This window comes from Lagopus leucura, unplaced genomic scaffold (assembly GCF_019238085.1).
Source record: "Lagopus leucura isolate 7727_CA_CO unplaced genomic scaffold, USGS_WTPT01 Super-Scaffold_100014, whole genome shotgun sequence".
In the NCBI taxonomy this organism is placed as follows: Eukaryota; Metazoa; Chordata; class Aves; order Galliformes; family Phasianidae; genus Lagopus; species Lagopus leucura.
In genome coordinates, this window is record NW_024962268.1 from 3,045,678 (window position 1) to 3,064,585 (window position 18,908).

General features: G+C 40.9%; 2 protein-coding genes across 4 annotated transcripts in view; one reads left to right on the forward strand and one right to left on the reverse strand.

Moving 5' to 3' along the window:
- Positions 1-2,585: 2,585 nt before the first annotated feature.
- On the forward strand, positions 2,586-7,069 carry MED18 (mediator complex subunit 18). 2 transcript variants are annotated; one of them, XR_006179708.1, is made up of 3 exons: positions 2,586-2,692; positions 2,901-3,764; positions 4,576-4,591. XR_006179708.1 is itself a non-coding variant. In XM_042875146.1 (2 exons), the coding sequence occupies exons 1-2, from the start codon at positions 2,620-2,622 to the stop codon at positions 3,452-3,454; spliced, it is 627 nt and encodes a 208-aa protein (XP_042731080.1). In that variant the 5' UTR covers positions 2,586-2,619; the 3' UTR covers positions 3,455-7,069. The 2 variants fall into 2 exon arrangements, 1 of the variants encoding a protein (XP_042731080.1); XM_042875146.1 differs by having other exon boundaries at positions 2,901-7,069.
- Positions 7,070-10,019: 2,950 nt separating this feature from the next.
- The window catches only part of CERT1 (ceramide transporter 1), a 72,765-nt gene continuing 63,876 nt past the window's right edge, over positions 10,020-18,908 (reverse strand). For both annotated transcript variants that reach the window (XM_042875143.1, XM_042875144.1), the window contains 5 exons: positions 18,256-18,326; positions 16,024-16,152; positions 15,162-15,291; positions 13,815-13,951; positions 10,020-13,246 (listed from right to left, as the gene is read on the reverse strand). In XM_042875143.1, coding sequence (XP_042731077.1) covers positions 13,824-13,951; positions 15,162-15,291; positions 16,024-16,152; positions 18,256-18,326 — 458 coding nt within the window. In that variant the 3' untranslated portion in view covers positions 10,020-13,246; positions 13,815-13,823. The remainder of the gene's footprint in view (positions 13,247-13,814; positions 13,952-15,161; positions 15,292-16,023; positions 16,153-18,255; positions 18,327-18,908) is intronic.

Below are 18,908 nucleotides of genomic sequence, written 5' to 3' on the forward strand. Positions count from 1 at the left end.
TTCTTTTGAGTCTTTGGTGAAACGAATCCATCTGCCCTGGAATCAAGTTCTCAGAACTGCAGCAAACTAAATGCTATATTATTACTATGCTTTATGAAATTTTTTAAGACCTTAGCAAAGAAAAATTGTAAAAGCTCTGGCACTGCCCCCTAGCTTACTTTACCCTTTTGCTTTGGTTTATCTTCTTCTGCGGCCTGACTCTTTTGCTCCTGCTACGCCCCAGTCCTGTCCCTGCTGTTTGACATGGAAGCTTCAGAGTTGTCCACTTTGATTTATCTTCAGCCAGCTGAAGAAGTTAGCAGTGAAGAGTCCTTTGCCTATTCTTACTGACAGGACAAGCAACTTCTGCTCATGCGATGAAGGGGCACAGACCATATGCACACCTAACACAGCTACCAAAAACCTGTAGCAGATATTTCCCTGGTTACTGAATGCACATGTGTCAGCAAGAACCTCAGCATGAGAGATGCTCAGCAGACACACCAGCTTACAAGAGTGAACAAGGCCATGTACCAGCTTGCTTCTCATAGAAGAGCTCAAGCAGATCCAGCAGTTTGGATAGTTTTCACTATCCAGTTTCAGGCGTGAACCCTGCTCTAATGCAAATACATCCGAGAACAGCTGTGGCAGATGGCTCAAGGTGGAATGAGAACTCTTAACTAATTGTATCATTCTTGTCTGCCTGTTCTGGGACATAGCTTCCTACTTTAAAGATCTCTTTTTTCTGCCTCATTTTGCTTATGGCAGACTGCACTTCATAAAGATACCTGCTGATAAGATCTGGACTTTGTGTGGTGCCCTCATTACTGCAAAAGCTTCTTGGCTTCACAGATGTTCTGGCCTGCAGATGACGATTCTATTTCATGCAGACCCATCTTGCTTGTACTGCAATTACATCCATCCAGTGATGTTCCTAGTGCTGACAGATCTGGATCTTGTCCTCCCGCCTAGAGATTGCTGCTGCTTGCATTGCCTTATACCATCCTCTAGGAAGAGGTCTGCCTCTGAAGCTGTACCTCTACAGTGCTCTAGGGACTCTGCAGTATACTATACAACATAAAATGTCCTAGTGTCCCACTTTCCCCACTGCTTTACATTCATCCAGCTTCATAATCTACCCAGGGAGACACCGAGGGCTTTAGCTCTGGGTTCCTACTTTGGCTATCTGGAAAAATGTGCTGGGTTGGCTTACGCTGGCAGCTAAGCTCCTTGCCCAGCTGCTTGCACACCTTACCCTGCAGGACTGAGAGAACTGGAAGTGCAAAGGGGAGAAAAGTTGCTTCCCACTTTCACTGTAACAAAATGCCAGTCTGCAAGAGCAAATAGAAGCCAGTCCATTAGCAAAATGTATGTTGCAGACTACACAGCTGTCGTTCCACATCCTCAGAAAAGAGGTCATCAGGCACACTGAGAGGCAGTCCTCCTGCTGACAGAGAGCTGTTTAAAACAGCACTGACAACCATACTTTAAGCTTAAAAAGAGTGGGGAATGTCTACTTCTACCCTTCTTTCCCCAGCTCTGGTTTCTCAGCCAGTCTTAGCTCATACCTCATAGCTAATCAAGCCTGCCTTCTATACACTGCACTGGTATATTACCAAGGAAGAAGAACCTTTAAAAAAAATGGTATTGAGAATAAGCCGAGAGCTAGTGTAAAAATATAGCAGTCCAGCTTATTTCCTTTCTTTCAGACATGAGAGGTGGCAGAGCTCTACCTTGCTTGCCGTGAGCTGGCCAAGTTCAGGGATACTGAAAGGGCTAAATTCAGTTCAACTTTCATGGCTACAGGTTCTAAGAGGATTTGTCATTAGCAGGCAGGCCTACGAGCCACGTGGCAACATTGCTGCTAAGAGAGTTTCTGACTAAGCAGAACTGCACTTTTTCAGGAGCTATCTCAGGGCTCCCAGGTGAAATGGTTTCTAGTCTAGTCCAGTTTCTAGTCTAAAGAGCTTGACTCTCACTGAAGAAGTGTTCTGACAGCAACTTCTTTGATATTTGATAAAGCACCCTAAAATGGTGCTCTAAAATCCATGGGGAACAGTCACTTGTCTGCAAAACAACACCACAACATCCCTGATGCAAAATCACATAACGAGCAACCCTAGTGTTGAGATTCTGTCAGCGACTTCTAACATCCAAATTGCGCATTCAAAGCATTTTGTAAATTATCTGTTATACAACTGAATTTTAACAGCTGCACTCCAATTCGTGGAGTCGGAGGCCTTTTGCAATATAAACTCACTGCCAGCAGCGGACAGCAGCGCACGCTCGGTCTGACAGCAGCTGTAAAGGATGAAGGTGACGAAGCGGGCATTCAGACCAGAGCCTGATTGAGATGCACGGGAGAAAATGCACGTTTCAGTAACAAGGAAGAACAAACATTCACACTCAGTTTATAACCTGCCTCCGCTTTCCCACAGCGCAGAGCGGCCTGGCGACAGCTCCTGCGCAGGCAGGCGGGGAGGCAGGGGCTCGCTTCCGCGGTAGCAGCCCAGCCCCCCCGCTCGGCGGCTCGGCATTTAGGGGCCGCGCCGCGCCGCCGGGCCGCAGGGTGGCGCCCGCTGCCTCCTCCGGGCCGCGCCGCTCTATCCGCCGCCATTTTTTGCCGCCGCCGCCGCCAAGATGGAGGCGCCTCCCGTTACCATGATGCCCGTTACGGGCGGCACCATCAACATGATGGAGTACCTGCTGCAAGGTATGGCGCGACGCCGGCACCGAGCGGCCCACCGCCGTCCCCGCGATGCTCCCGACGGGCACCGGGGCCGTACGCGGGGCTCGGCCGCAGCGCGGGGTCGAGGCGGGCGCACGGCCGGCGCGGCGCGGGTGCGGGCGCGGGCGGCGGAGGGGCCTCCGCGGGGAGGGGGCGAAGGGAGCAGCGGCTGAGCCGTGTCCGTCCGCCACAGGAAGCGTTTTGGATCAGAGCCTAGAGAGCCTGCTGCACCGCCTGCGCGGGCTGTGCGACAACATGGAGCCGGAGACCTTCCTGGACCACGAGATGGTGTTCCTGCTGAAGGGGCAGCAGGCCAGCCCCTTCGTGCTGCGGGCGCGGCGCTCCATGGACAAGAGCGGCATGCCCTGGCACCTGCGATACCTGGGGCAGCCGGAAATCGGAGACAAAAACCGGCACGCGCTCGTGCGCAACTGCGTGGACATCGCGACTTCGGATAATCTGACGGACTTCCTGGTGGAGATGGGCTTCCGCATGGATCACGAGTTCGTGGCCAAGGGGCACGTGTTCCGCAAGGGCATCATGAAGATCGTGGTGTACAAGATCTTCCGCATCTTGATGCCCGGCAACACGGATAGCATCGAGCCTCTCTCCCTGTCCTACCTTGTCGAGCTTAACGTTGTCGCTCCGGCGGGACAGGACGTGGTTTCTGATGATATGAGGAACTTTGCGGAGCAGCTGAAGCCCTTAGTGCATCTGGAAAAAATTGACCCTAAAAGGTTAATGTGATGAAAAGCTGGGCAGCTTGAGCAGTGCTGTTGCCGATAGTCCAGTAGGAACTAACCTTTGTTCAAATCACCCTATGTATCTTTAGATGTAGTAAGGGTGTGCAGTCAGGATGTCCGTGTTTGAAAGCACTGGCATGATTAAGTAGAATCATAGAATTATGGAGTCTTTGAAGATGGAGTGCCTTGAAAAACACGTGCAGTTAACTGGCTTGACTAGCATAGCCTTGCTGTAGCCAGATGAGTGATTGGACTCCAGTGCACGCAGAACTTTTGTTCATGGACTCCACTGTGTCCCCTCCCCTGCTGGAGCAGTAAGTGATAGCAAGGTGCAACACTTAAAAATACTGACCTTATGGTGTTGGGCTGGGAGGGGCTAGAGGCTTTGATTTATTGGTTTTGTTTTGTTTGGTAATTTGCCAGCATGTAGTATGTGGTTATGCACGTAGATGCACGCTTAAGAGCAGAGTGTGTGTAATTTTTGATAAAAGCTTTTGTTGGAAATGTGAGGACCACTCCCTTGTCTGAGATTCACCCCGACTAAGGGGAAGAAAATGAAATGTTGTGGTATGCAATGGTGGCCAGTGTATAAATTGTACAGGGAAGAGTGGCCAGAAATGGGGGCCTTGAAAGGGAAAGATAAAATCCTTTCTGGACTATTTAAATGTGAGCTTGGAAAGATTTTAACTCATGAATTTTTGTATATGCCAGGATGCATTTGTTATAAAATGATTATTATACTAGACAGAAATATAAGTTGGTGGAAATTAATTTGAGGGCTTTAGTGATATTATCTGAATGTGGGAAGAGCAAAAATAAAAAAAATGTTGCTCTGCTTGTGATATTGGAAAAAAGAATGTATTAAGCGACACAAATAAGAAGAAATGCAGTTGCTAATGGCTGGTTCCACAGAGGAGATAAATGATGATGGTGCTGGTTGGTGGGAAGGAGCTAAGGGAAAGTTAAGCCGTGAGGTCAGAAAGACTTGTGGTCTTTTCTATGTCAGGGCTGCTACAATAGCCAGCAGCCACTGAGGATCCTGTGAGACAAACAGGGGGCCTGAAGAATTGCCTGAGTGCACGTTCCCTTGTCTGCCTCCAGTGTGATAAATCAGAAGTCTGTCAGTTACAGAAATCCCTGAGAGAAGAAAGCAAGAAAAAACAGGTGGCTGAAATTCCATCTAAAATCATGGTTGCTGTAATTCCTCCTGTTTCTTTGGTGAGAAAAGCATGGGAGAGCCACGTCTGACAAGCTGGTAAAAGCAGAATTGAAGTCAGGAGCTAAAACATAAGCTAAAAAGTAAGATGGAAAAAATATCCTATGAAACTGGAGGCCCATATTGGGCTACAACATGTATGGGCTATTCCAGGAATGCCAGTCTGAATGTAACAATCCCATTCTGCCTGTTAAAGACCAAGATCTTAAGTTTATCGATTAGTTCTAGATTTGAGAGCTGTCAGTCAAATACTTACCAATATGCATCCCGGAGTATCTAACCACTACACTTTGCTGACCCATACAGCTGATTCTAATGTTGGCAGTTTTAAAGACCTGAAAGATACTCTCCTAGAAAATCCAGACTGGAAGCTGTTCATGAATGGAAGCAGCTCTGTAGTTGGCTGAGAATGAAAAGCTCTGGTATGCAATTATAACCTGGTAAGAAACAGAATTAAGACCGTTGCCAGCCAGTATGCAGGCTCAGAAAGTTGAGCTAATCACTCTGACTCGGACATTAAAACTGTCAAATGCAAAGTGAGTTAACATTTGTCCTGAAATATGTCTCTGGAGTAATACATACTGTGTAGTGGTTTGGAAATAAAGAGAATTACTATGATCTCAAGGAAATCCTATCAAATATAGCACAGAAATTATGAGATTGCTTGACACAGCTAGTTAGAAATCTAAGAGAAGCAGCAGTAATTGCAAGGCATGCCAGACTGAACAGACTGATGTTATCGAAGGGGACAGAGAGTAGGTGAAGCCGTCAAGAAAATAGTTGTGAGTAAGTGTAGGAACCATGCTTGCTGAGAAGTTCTTGAATACTAGGACTCCTATTCGTATGAAAAGCAGGGTAAGTTAGCTCCTGGAATTAAGCAGTTAAGGAACACGTAGGAGTACTATGTGGGTGGAAGCTGTAGTTAAGAAGCTATACAGTTATTGATTGCTAAAAGTATGCTCCAGATGTGCAGGACTTGTCTTAAAAATAATGCTAAAATTCAGAGACCGAGGAGAGGTACTTGGCTACTTGGACAATATTGGCAATGAAACTGAAATTGGAATATTTTTTCCTGAATGATCTGAGTGTAATGGATATAAATAATTATTGCTATTGGTTGACACCTTTTCATGGCATGAGGCATGCCTGAGCTGAACCAAGAAAGCAAGAGAAGTAGTTAGCATTTTAGTAAAGGAAATAATTCCAAGATCTGGATTTCCAAGAGAACTCTTGTCAGATAGAGTACCTAATTGTAGAGCAAAAATATCTCAAGGAATATCTAGGTTCCTGAAAATGAAAAGGGACTTCACTTTGGGGGTGACTGGAACGGGCTGCCCAGAGAGGCTGTGGAATCTTCTTCTCTGGAGATACTCAGAACCCACCGGGACTCTTTCCTGTGTGATGTGCTGTAGGGAGCCTGCTTTAGCAGGGGGATGATCTCCAGAGGTCCTTTACAAACACTGCAGTTCTGTGATACTCTCATTTCTTTAAACCAGGAGACCAAGTGTATTTTCAAACTTGGCAGGAAAAAATGTTTGAGACGTGGAAAGGACAAATATTGCAGTAACAGGGATTAACTCTTGGATTCATTACACCAGGACAAAGGCAGATCCAGCAGGAGGAGTGAAGAGCTGAAGTTGATTGAAGCTGAAAATGAAACAGAATACTCAGGTGTAAGTGCAGTTCATGGACCTACCCACTTAGGATTGGAATTTTCTCAGAGAATATTACTCTTGCTGATTTCACATCTGATTTCACTTGTTCTGTAATCTTTTGCTTATCTGTGTCACTCTACAGATATCAAGGGAACTAGGTGGGAGTGATGCTCCTCATTTGCCTTTGGATGGTGAAGAAAACTGAGGCAAGTGTATCAGAACCAGGAAACAAATGGAATTGGGATGTGTTTCATAAAATAATCCGAAACACAGTTCTGATTGCTGGGTTTGTGCTCATCTTCCAGATCGCACTGAGCAGGCAGCTTCATTAGTTGTGGTACCCATCCCACCTAATGTATCTTGGAGATACTTACCAATTGGGAGTTTTTTTACAGTTAATAAAGAAAATACATCCATTACAAAAAGAGTCTGAGGCAGGAATGATGGCCCTTTAAAATAGAGTGGCCTTAAAGATGTTTGCATCAAAAGGAGGGATTTTTACAGTGCTTAACGCTAACTGTTGCTTGTATGTCAACCAAAGTGGTAAAATTTCTGCAGATTTGGAAGGAATTTCAGAAGCAGACAAAAATATGGCATGAGGTTCAGAAAGGCAGTACTTTTTTGGAGAAACAATCCAATGGCAGTCGATGGAATGGCACTTCCATCAACCCAGCCTGATGCATTAGTTTCACAAAAGCAAGGTCAAATATCCCACTATTTATGTGTTTTTGTTGCTCTCTTTTTTTAATGTTTTATTAAAAATTGTATATTTAAAAATATTTGTTAGTTATATACATTAATTATGTATTTTCTTTGCAATTCTTTTTCACTCAGTACAACCCAAAATTTTGGACAAACATGAAGTAACCTTTATACAAGTTTTTGGATGTGTATCTTTTATCACAGAATGTATTTATATACATAAAAATATGTATAAAAAGTGCAGCTTTGTAGGAGACTCCCTAGCACCCAAACTTGCACAGCTTTGCAGTAAATCAGTATCTCGTCTCTGCATGTGAGGTTGGCCTAAATAACACTGGGTGACAAATATGCCTTTCAGACGACAGTCTTGTCAGGATTCTTGAGGAGGTTGTTGTTCTAAAATGCCTTTTGAAGGCAAATCAAAACATGGGGGAGGGGAATAAAGGACAACATACTGGTGTTTTGCTACTTGCAGTTCCTGAGTATTTTTTTCCTCATTAATTTGTGTGTGTGAGTGAAAGTAGACTCTTCTTTGAAAGTAATCCCATCCAGAATCTCACTTAAAAAAAGGCATTGGTGTTTTTCACCACCTCATGGGAGAAATATTCCATGGAAAGCATAGTGCCCAACAGTCCATCAAATGTTACTCACGTTCATCCTCATCTGTACCCACACCTTTACGGTGTTTTGTGTTAAAGCTTTCCTGTGCGCTACCTTTTTCTTCTAATACTTCAAGTTAAGTGTGCACTGGCATCCCGGAAGGCCAACTGTGTTCTGAGCTGCATTAAAAAAGGGGTGGCCAGCAGACAGAGGGAGGTGGTTGTCCCCTCTGCTCGGCTCCTGTGAGCCCCATCTGCAGCACTGCATCCAGTTGCTGTAAGGTTTCAGATACCACACCCATAAAACGCTTCAGGGAGAAACTATTCAGGTTAACAAATTAAGTTTTCAACACTGGAACTTGGTCAAGATAAAACGCAACTGGATTAGTGCTCGAGTGCACACTCTACCATAAAAGCAGCATGGGCAAAACAGTATTTTAACACTGATAAAGAACACCATTATGCTGATCTGCCAGAGATTTTCAAACAGGATGCGAACAATAAGATGACCTGTGTGACTTCACTAAATAATTGGACTCAAAGTACTTTGTGGAGCATACAGCCATACCTACAGTTCATCTGCTCAAACTCTCACATGACTGGTGCTCATCGGTCAGCACACAAACCTGGGGTTTTGAGTTCCTTGTTGTCACCCAGCACAACTTTCCAGCTGCAGAGGAGTAATTCCAGGGCTCTGCCCATGCCAGGAAGCTGAACTTGCTGGGTTGCTTTATGACTCAGTTACAATCCCATCCCTCATGGTGAAATTCTTCAGAACTGTCATTATGCCCTATTAGTCTAATTAGGAATCGCTTGCCAAGAACCATGTTGGGATGGAACCATCATGGGAGCGTCTGTCCCATCGCACAGAAATTTAGAAAGAAAGCAAGTAGATAACAAGTCTTGAGCTTTACATGCTTTTCAGAAGATAAACTTATTTGTAAGTAAACATGAAGATGTGTAAGTAAGCAACCGGTGTGTAGCCACTTCCCATTGCACCTGAAAGGAACTCAGACAAAATTTGGAAGGTGAATCAGCAAGTGGAGGGACAAATCAAATATGAAGACTTGCTGTGTTGCAATGCTTTTATTGGCTCAGAACAGCAACAGAATCAGGGAGTCAAGGCTCAAATAAAGCTTTAAAAACAAGGAGTATGGCAGGAGGATCTACTTCAGACTCCAGCATGCAGTTGCTTCCAAGCATTTCCAAGTCTTCTCAGCTCCTTTACTTCTCATCTCTGAAAATAAGGGACTCAAAACAACCTTTATAAACCACCACATTATAATTTCTTTCTTTTTTTTTTTTTTTTTAAGTGGGAAAGGAGTTGTTAATGTTATGGTGATAGGAAAATCTCACATGGAAATTCAGGCAAAGCACCTCAAACAAAAGTAGAATCAAAAGGTCCAAATTAAAGAGAAGTTCTTATGTTTTAGACAACATAGTTGGACCGTGCAATAGTTGGACCTATTTCTTGTCCTCCTCAAAAGTTCATTTTAAGAGAATTAGTTTAAACTTAAAATTGCAGCAATTCATCTAGGCTTCCTTATTCTAACACATCAGAGGCAGGTGTGCAGAAAAATAACCTTGCTGCATTAGTGGTTACAGCTTAAGAAAAATGTACACCATCAGGCACATAATGGTCTGAAGTGCATCCCTTCCTGTTTATCTACTGAAACATAGTTTTCTCCTTGTATGAAGCTTTTTACTGCTGAAGAGTAAAGGCAACAGCAATGCCATGAGTCACACATATGGGTAAATTGTGTGGCATAAGTAATTATTAACACCCAGGGCCAAATTATATTGTAGCTGTTCAGATGGCTACAAAAAGAGCTCAGCCTCCCCTTACTAGAAAGCGTGCGTTTTTTAATTACAAATCAAGAAGGCTTTTTTTTTCTGTTCTTTTTTTTCTAGAAGGGAAGAGCAGGGTGGCACAGGGAGCGATTTCTTTTTAGCCAGATGAAATAGCTGCACTTGAAGGCAGGGCTTGCAGCAGGACTCGCTGCATTTGTTGCATTATATTACCCAGGGCCTGATGCAACTCAGCTTAAGGTAAGTTTTCTTTTTTTGTGCAAATGATGCCATTCTATTACCTCACGCTCTTCCTCTCATCTTGCTTGCCTGTAAGGTTCCCACAACTTAAATGATTTCTGCATAAGAAGCAGAAATCCCCACATAACCAACAAAGGAGGGCCTGTTACTGATCCACTAGGAAGCAGTTATTCCTGCTATTAAGAAAGCCTGCTCTGCACCACCTCTTCTCAGTTCTCAGCAATTCTTTGTATTTTAGAAGAAGTACAAATTGATTGTATTTCTGGCATTTCTCAGCCCTGGATCTCCATTCTCCCCACACACGCTTTCCTGATGTTATTTCTGTACAAATGAACACAGAAGCTTAAATACAACTTTGGAAGTCCTCTATATTAAAACTATACTGTACAGGAGTATCGTCTAACATGCTTCTGATATGCTAGTACAGAATGAGATTTTTCACACATCAACAGCTCATGTGGCATTCCAGTTTTCACTTCAGCAACCTCAGTAACACAAGCAAGCTGCTTTCTGTTAAATGTTTTACATTACTACACTGCAGTACGGCATACAACTTCATATAAAATCCAAAGGTTGGTTACAGCGTAAAATATTGAAGTAAGTTTCCTTTAAAGCACTGAAAGTTAGAAATAACTACAAACCAGGGGTTTTCTTCATAATTTTTAATACTTTTCACTTTAAATACTGGTTTTAAATTTGTGATTGTAACATAGAAGAGCCAACTTTTAATTTTTAAAACTTATCATTAGGATCATAAAGCTATTATATAACAGTTACACTCTACACACTCAAGGTACTCAAAAATATGATTCATGTTCTGAGTCTGTAGATGAACAGTGGCAATTCAAATACAGCGTTATCTGTACAACGTGACAAAAATACAGGTGGACAATCTGATTAGTTTAAAGAGAATCTCACAACTTCAGATAAGCCAGCTCAGCCCAACTAAATAAAGGTAATTTCCCCTCAGCCCCTAAAATGCACCGTACTTCTCACACCTAAGTTGCTCACAGTAAGTTGTTCAGTTTCCCAGACAGGCTGGCAATGACTATTGCTCATCCTCGCTCCCATGAGGAGTTCTGTCAGGCTATTTCCTTAGACTGCCATATCCCCAGCCCTTCACGTGGGCTCAATTTACAGAGACAGCTATCCTAGAGCAAAGGGCTTCTGCGATTCTGCTAAGAAAATCATAGCAGTATTCTACAGATCCATTAAGAGGATGAAAAGAACAGAGTGCTCCTAATTGTGGCAGTGTCTGGACAAGGGGTTCAGCTCTGGAGAAATTTTATAAAACCATAACAGGAAGATCCCTTCTGGAAGAAAGGCTCTGATGGCCACTTGCACACAGGCAGTCCAACAGGCCTAAAGAAAGCTGCTTTCTTTTTTTTTTTTTAGGTCTTTTAATCCTATGCCTCAATCTTGCAACTCCTCCCACAATTTTAGGAAGCCTCTTTCAACACTGATTGGGCAGGGCTAACTGCAGTGAAGTACCAGTGCCTTTATCTAAAAGTAAAGTGTATTCTTTACAAAGAGTATCTGTAGTGTGATTTTATTTACAGAATAGATCACAAAAGTACATCACATTTAGTGCAAATGCAACTAATGATAAAAGATTTATATACTGCTTTGTGAACTTTCCATTCCTTTGTAAAATAAAGCTATCCAATTAAATTAATAAACAGTTACTCACCTGTGTTTAACAACTGCTATCAGAAATGGCAAATAAGGAATCACACTCTTTTGGACATTTTTTTTTTCTCTTTTGAAGTTCCCATCAGCAGCTATGGTGAATGAATCGTTGTTTGTTGATTGTAAAAAGATGAAGTACAGTTGAGGTATAAGAATTATTTTTCAACATTACTATATAAAATGCTCACTGGTGATATAGTAAACATGTATAAATTTTTGTCTCGTTTGCCTTACTAGCATTACCATATAGGCACTTTTCTACGTATTCAAATTAACAGAATAGTTCTGTAATAAGGCATATTCCATGCACACTTTCAGAGAAAGGCAAATAAAAAAGGTACAGTTATGGAGCATGAAATCCGCGTGCATGTGTAATCACGTGCTATGTGTGGTTTTATCTCAACAGAGAAAATGAACAGGTAAAAGAACATGTTTTTTTTCTAACACTGTGAATATCCCCTTTATCATTCACCAGATCTTTATTAAGTTACTCTCTTATATAGTTATTTTCAGGCACCTACTATACTCTATCAAATACAACTTTCTCCTTTCTTTTGAGAAAAATAGATATCTGAAACTCTTTTTTCTTGAGATATACAGGTCAGTGAAACACCCAGCAGAGCCTCTGCATATTTTCCAGCTACAGGACGTGGATTAAATAACTCAAAGTGAGTACCAGTCTGTGAGAGTTGTCTCCCAATGAGCATCCCCAGAATCTAAGGCAGGCAAGTATCTGACATTTAAATTTTCACAGCAACTAAAGGGAACTTTCCAAGAAGATCAATGCATTGTCATAGTTCTGACAGGTTTTTGATCAAGTGGCAGGTATCAATGCAACTAGTTTTCTACATGAACCTCATAGCATGGCTTTATTAAGATGAGGAAAACACATGCAGGATTTGAAAGTAATGTACTCATCCTCATTCTAGATCAGGAATGTTGTCCTATGTAGCCCAAATTACTTCAATAAATATTATAGTGTACCTTCTCAAAGCCTCAGAAAAGCCCTCTAGAGATCACACAGGAAAGCAGACCACATCTAGCACGGACAGATGACTTTTAGCTTTCAGACAGTCTCTTGCCCTTCCATATAGACTCTTTCCAGAAATTTCTGGGTCATGTTTAATAACAAAAATTCTGTAGCACATTACATAACTAAAAAATACAATAGAAATATAAAGATATCTGGAAAAAAATAAAGCTTTTCACACTCTTACTCCTTCAGAAATAAAGATCTTCATAAGAGTAAGACAATAGAAAAGGCAAAGTCATAAGGATATTGACAGCCCTCAGTTATTAACTGACATTTTATGTAACAAGATGATTCATTATAGAAACCAGCAGCAATGAACTATGATTATACAAAGCAAAACAAGACCTGCCAGTAAGTCACTAGGCTTTACTGAACTCCTCCCTTCATCCTTCCTCAAAACACCACCGATTTTTGTGCATATAAAGCACATACAGTATGCTATATGTGCATTTGTCTTTTGTGCTTTTTAGACATGCACAAAAACTATGCAGTTATCTGAGGAAGGCTGACACTGAAATTCTGCAAGTTGCTTAAAATTACAGCAGCAACCCACGTTGGTGATTCAAAGTTGTACGTTCTTCCTCTTCTAAAGTAAGCAAATAAAAATAGAGCCATATACATGTTATCAATACATGTATTTATAATGACACACTGATTCAGCAAGAGAAGTTAGCAGAAGAGAGAGCTAGTGTTAAATATTCAACCTCACGGTGTTGCAACACTTCTTCACTTCAGTATACAAAGCCTAGAATTTGGGCTGTAAGAAGACTGTAGATCCTTCGTTCCAGCATGGAGTGCTCTATGTATGGTCACTTCTCCAACGTGGAATGCTCACCCAGTCTTGTTCTGATCACTGGAGACAAGCAAAGACAAAATACACCAATGTATAAACACTAATGAGAAAACCAGAAATTGTTAAACTCCACAAACTACATTATTGCTATGCTCACATTGGAACTATTGGTTCATTGGTTCATGACATGTTTTTGACACATCAGGTTCACCTACACTACCACTCTAACAACGCACAATTAAATATGTGAATCAGATTTTACAGGACTGCCTTTCAACAGAAGGATCAGATGACTTGAAGTCTGACATAACAAATAGAATTTAACAGTAGATGAGGCCTGTGTTGTGCACAGAACTCACTTTCAGATCTTGCTCTAAACTAGAGCTCTCAAATAGTGCTGTGTTGTTGGAATTCGATGGCTTACAGTCTGCACACAAAGGAAAATTAAGCAAAGCCTTACTTTGTACAAAGGCTTATGACAGATTATGTGATTGGCAAATATTGTGGACATATTAACACTAAATGTTGTATTCGTGCTAACTATGATGAAACATTTCTAGATTGCATACTTCAGTTTGGCCTTAAACATTTACAACAATGAATTAAGAAATTAAAAATGAGTCTGTACCTGCTAATACTAGAATAAAATAGATTTTCCAGCTGTTTTCTCTTGCACATATGATGTAAAACGCTTCAGGAATTTGGGATATTCCCGTTTTGCCACTGCCCGTAACACGGATGCTGGTGCCCACCCTCCTGGGTTGACTAGGAGAAGACAGGAAGAAAGACACTGAAATACACAAAATCCTCTAAAAGCTGCATGTAAGAATGTAAGTTTGTATTCCTGCAACTTTTTCCAAAGAAACAACAATGAATAATCAGAACTTTTTTTAGGCCAGCATGTGCTGTAGTGTTTCCAGCTCTTAACATTCATGTTCTCTGTTCATGTCTATGATGCCATTATTTAGAAAATAATAAAATAAGGTGTGAATCTTTAAGTACTGCCTAAATGGAAGGTAATATTCTTCAAAAAAAAAAAAAAAAATTAAAAAAAAAAATTAAAAAAAAAAGGGAAGAATCAAATTCTTATTTCAAAGAAAACAGGAATCAGTCTTTCCAGTTACTGCTGAATTTGTCTGTAGAATTGCTAGATGATCAATGTCTTAGAAATGATTTTTGAAGGACTTTAAAATGTGCTTCAATTTTGCTGCACAAGTTGGCACTTACCACACAATGAGAGTTCAGCATTTGTCATGGAAGTATTTACAAGTAATTAGGAAACTTCTGAATAGGAAAAAAAACACCTTCCCCCAGAGGTTAGTATTATATCACATGATTTGTACAGGATTTACTACAAGCCGTATCAGTCCTACATTGCAAATATTTACTGAACTCATTTTGCAGACTTTTTTAGTAAGTCGTATAATAGATGGTTAAGAATAATGAGCAGGTGAGCTGCTCCTGAAGTGCTTTGTAGCTGCAGGAGATGATGTACTAGGTATGTGGGTCCAGTACTGTAAAACACTGCTCAATACTGGGTACAGTAACAATACAGTTTGGCTTTCATAAATTTACAATCTACACAAGGGACTTCATCTGTTAAAAAACAACAAAAAAATGTAACTCAATTATACATCTTGCAAACATCCTCATTAAAAATGTACTTGTATCTTCATAAATACCAAGATTTTTAGCCTGACAAGATGAATCAGGGGAAAAAAAAAGACAGCAAAACACAAATTAAAAAAAAAATATTGAAACTAAAAGCCAAACCATCCGAGTTACAGATATTGTCCTGCAGATGACCTCCCCTTCCATGACTGCTACATCTTTTTGAACACAAAGATCACAAACATTGTCCTGTGTTTAACAGAAATCTGCATTGACTTTTTTCTTGCTAGCACTCAGTTCACCAGAATTAGCATACACCTCAAATGTCACACAAAAAAAATACATAGAAAAGATAAAGACTTACCATTAGCTACATAAGTAATCTTGCATAGAATATTATCTCTGCTTATTTCTTTGTTCCCCTCTGGTGGGCTTACTAATGTCTGACATATCATAGCAATATTTATTTTGGCACGGACACAGCGATTGTTCAGCTGCCAGAGAAAAATGAAGAAACATTTGTAAGCCTCCAAGTTGCCTTATTTCTTCCTATTTGATTGCTAACATTTTCTTTTACTGTAAAGCTTAAGACAAAGCCTGTTTTTTGAGGAATGTGCATTCTAGCACTACAGTGATGTACCATGAACGCAAACAAAAGGTACGTATGGAATAAGGAAAGTATTTGAACTGAAATGCCTAAATCTCACATTGGTTTTCTTAATGGATACTAGACATAAGGTATTTCAATGATTTTAACAAATTACTAAGAAAGTATTAAACGGATGACACCTCTACAGACATCAGCAACTTTTCCCTTTTAAGCAGGCAGTGGCATAGACACAAGCAGAGAAAGATTCCAAAGACAACAATTAGTGCTAGTATCTGCAGAACGATGCACACTGCAAATTTAATAGATTCCATATCTAAACTACACAAGCTCATATCCACATTGCCACTCTTTAAAATGTTTTCACATACATATTTTATTTTCATTTTTCTGCAACGCTTTGTTGAGATAAGGCAAAAAAAGCTTTTGTCTTCGAACACACAGGTCAATGTATCACCTAATTAAAAAAAAAACAATGCATTTTGCAGACCTACCTCAACTCTCAGCCTAGTTTACACTTGTACTGCACTAGCATCACCACATAACAGAACAATTGTGTCCAAAAATGGAATAGAAAAATTCTTAAAGCAGTACTAGATAGAGCAAAAGCAAAACTTACAGGAGCGCTGTCATGTTCCACAGAAAAATTGCACACAATCCATGTTTCAGGATCATTTTCACTGAATGCTGGTATCTTTCTGATGGCAGACAGATACAGCACATCTCTTTGAGAAGCTGGCCACACTCTCTGCAGAGAAAAAAATCATATGCTTTTCAAAACGTTACAAATTAAATACTTTTTATACTTAATAGGTCAAAACAATTAAGGCTAACAAAGTCAGACATGTTATCTAAGTAAAAAAAAGTTTAGTCCAGTACTCTTTAATATCTTTATTGATGACACAGGCAGTGGGATCAACTGCACTCTCAGCAAGTTCAAAGATGATACTAAGCTGGGTGGTGCAGACAGAAGGAAAGGATGCCATCCAAAGGGATCTGGCCCAAGCTTGAGAAATGGCCCATACGAACCTCCTAGGATTCAACAAGATCATGTGTAAGGCGCTGCACTTGAATCAGGGCAATCCCAAACACGGATACAGTCTGGGTGATGTGGGTAGAGAGCAGCCCTGAGGAGGAGGGCTTGGAAGTGATGGTGGATGAAAAGCTCAAAATAAGCTGGCAACATGCACCTGCAGTATAGAAAGCCAGATATACCCTGGGCTACATCAAAAGAGGGATGGCCAGCATGGCAAGGGAGGTGGTTGTCCTCTGTGCTCTGCCCTTGTGAAGCCCCACCTGTAGTACTACATTCAGCTCTGGGGCTCTCAGCACAAGAAAGGTGTATCCCTGCTCATGGCAGGGGTTGTGGAACTAGATTGTCTTTAAAGTCCTTTCAAACACAAATGATTCTATGCTTCTATTTTAGTAATTTCATGCTGTTTTCAAAACTGAAACAGAAAATATAGCTATTGTACAGATGCGTATCAGGTGCACTTCATTAAAAAAGCATTAAGGCAACAGTTTAAGGCCCTTGAAAGGTAGGAGAACAATCTGCCATGATTTGCTTGTAAGCTACAAGCAGAGCTAGTGGCTAAGTATAACTACATGCAACTGAAGTCTGCAGATGCATCTAGGCCTCCATAAACATGAAGAGCTAGAGAAAAAGAAGCAAACATTGTATCTAGCATTTTTAAGAGCTGCTACTTCAGCAAGACAGATGTGGTAAACGAACAGTTTCCAACAGAGAATTCCACAAGCACCCAGTAAAAATACAAAGGAAGAAACAATGCAGAAGCTATTCTTCCTGACATTCAATAGAAGCAAAAATGTTGTTTTTACTGTAACACTATAGTTTACACAACAGAAAATTGAAGACTTCTTGTGATGGCATTTTGAACATAATACCATCACTAATAAAATTATCTAAGTAATTGTCTAATTGTTCAAGTGACCCAGCGTACCAGTACTTGTCATCATGCAAGATTTAAGTTTACGTGGGTGGACAGTGACAGGACAAGAGGGAGCAGTTTTAAACCAAGACAGGGGAGGTTTAGGTTAGATATTAGGAGGAAGTTTTTCACACAGAGGGTGGTGGTGCACTGGAACAGGTTGCCCACGGAGGTTGTGGATGCCCCATCCCTGGAGGCATTCAAGGCTAGGCTGGATGTGGCTCTGGGCAGCCTGGTCTGGTGGTTGGCGACCCTGCACACAGCAGGGGGGTTGAAACCAGATGATCACTGTGGTCCTTTTCAAACCAGGCCATTCTATGATATGATTCTATGATTAATATGTACTACTAGTTATAAATTTTCTTTTTGAACCTTTTAATTTACAATTATTTAATAACAATTCAAATGAAACACTTAGTGAAGTTGCACCAAAACTGTTTGGGGGAGAAAAAGAAGCATAGCCAAGTCACAGAACCACATATTACACCAGCAACTGCACCATGTCTTACTGCAAATGCTTATGTGAAATATTCATAGTTAACAACAGCTTGCATTACTGCAAACAGACAAATGTTGAAGTGGTTTGAGTTTCTTGCTTGTAGTCAGTGTTGACTTACTGCTTCAGTTTGCTTTAGATAACCACTGCCTTGTTGGAAGTGATATTACAGATAATATTAAACAGCTCTCATTTCTTATTACATACTGCAGCAGACACATTCACAGCCAATAATGTCATCTAGCCAAGCTCAAAAAGTTGATGAAGTTGCAGTTTCATAGAGAGCTTGATCTCAGCTAGTTTGTTTTTGAGCAAAATTTTTGTTTGTTGAGCCACTGAAGTATTTCAAAACAAGCTGGAGTATTGTTTTCGTAGTGTGAGTATACAGGTGAAGTGTAATTCTTACCTTGTGTGTCTGGTAAATGATGATTGCGTTATCAGCTAAATTTTCCACAACGTGGAAATTTTCAATGGTTGCTACAAAAAGAGAAGAAAAAAAATCAGTAAAATAGCACAGATACTATAGTGGTCAATGTTATGAACAATATGCTTGCTGATACACTGATTCAGACTTGCATTTGAGTCCATAGGGTCTGATGGGATTAATTCCATGGTACTGAAAGAGCTGGCTGGTATCACCGTGAGACTTCTCTCAAATGTTTTTCAGTGGACTTAGGAATCTGAAGAGGTACAAACTGACTGGAAACTGGCAACAGTTGTGCCGATTTTAAAAAAAAGATAGTAAGGAAGACTGTGGTAATTTTAGAGGCCTGTGAGTCCCACTTCAGTGCCTGGTAAAATCACTGAAAAGATTACTCTGGGAGTTGCTGAAAAACGACTTGAAAATGCTTGAAAGATTACAGTTACGAGTGGTACCCAACAAGGATTCACAAGGGGAAAATCCTTTTAAATAAAATTCATCTCCTTTTATGATGAGGTCACCTATCTAGCTGACAAACAGAAGCCAAAATCTTCCAAATCTTTTGGATTTCAGCAAAAGCTTTTGGTACTGTTTCTCACAGGATTCTTCTGGATAACTGTCCAGCATATGGCTAGACA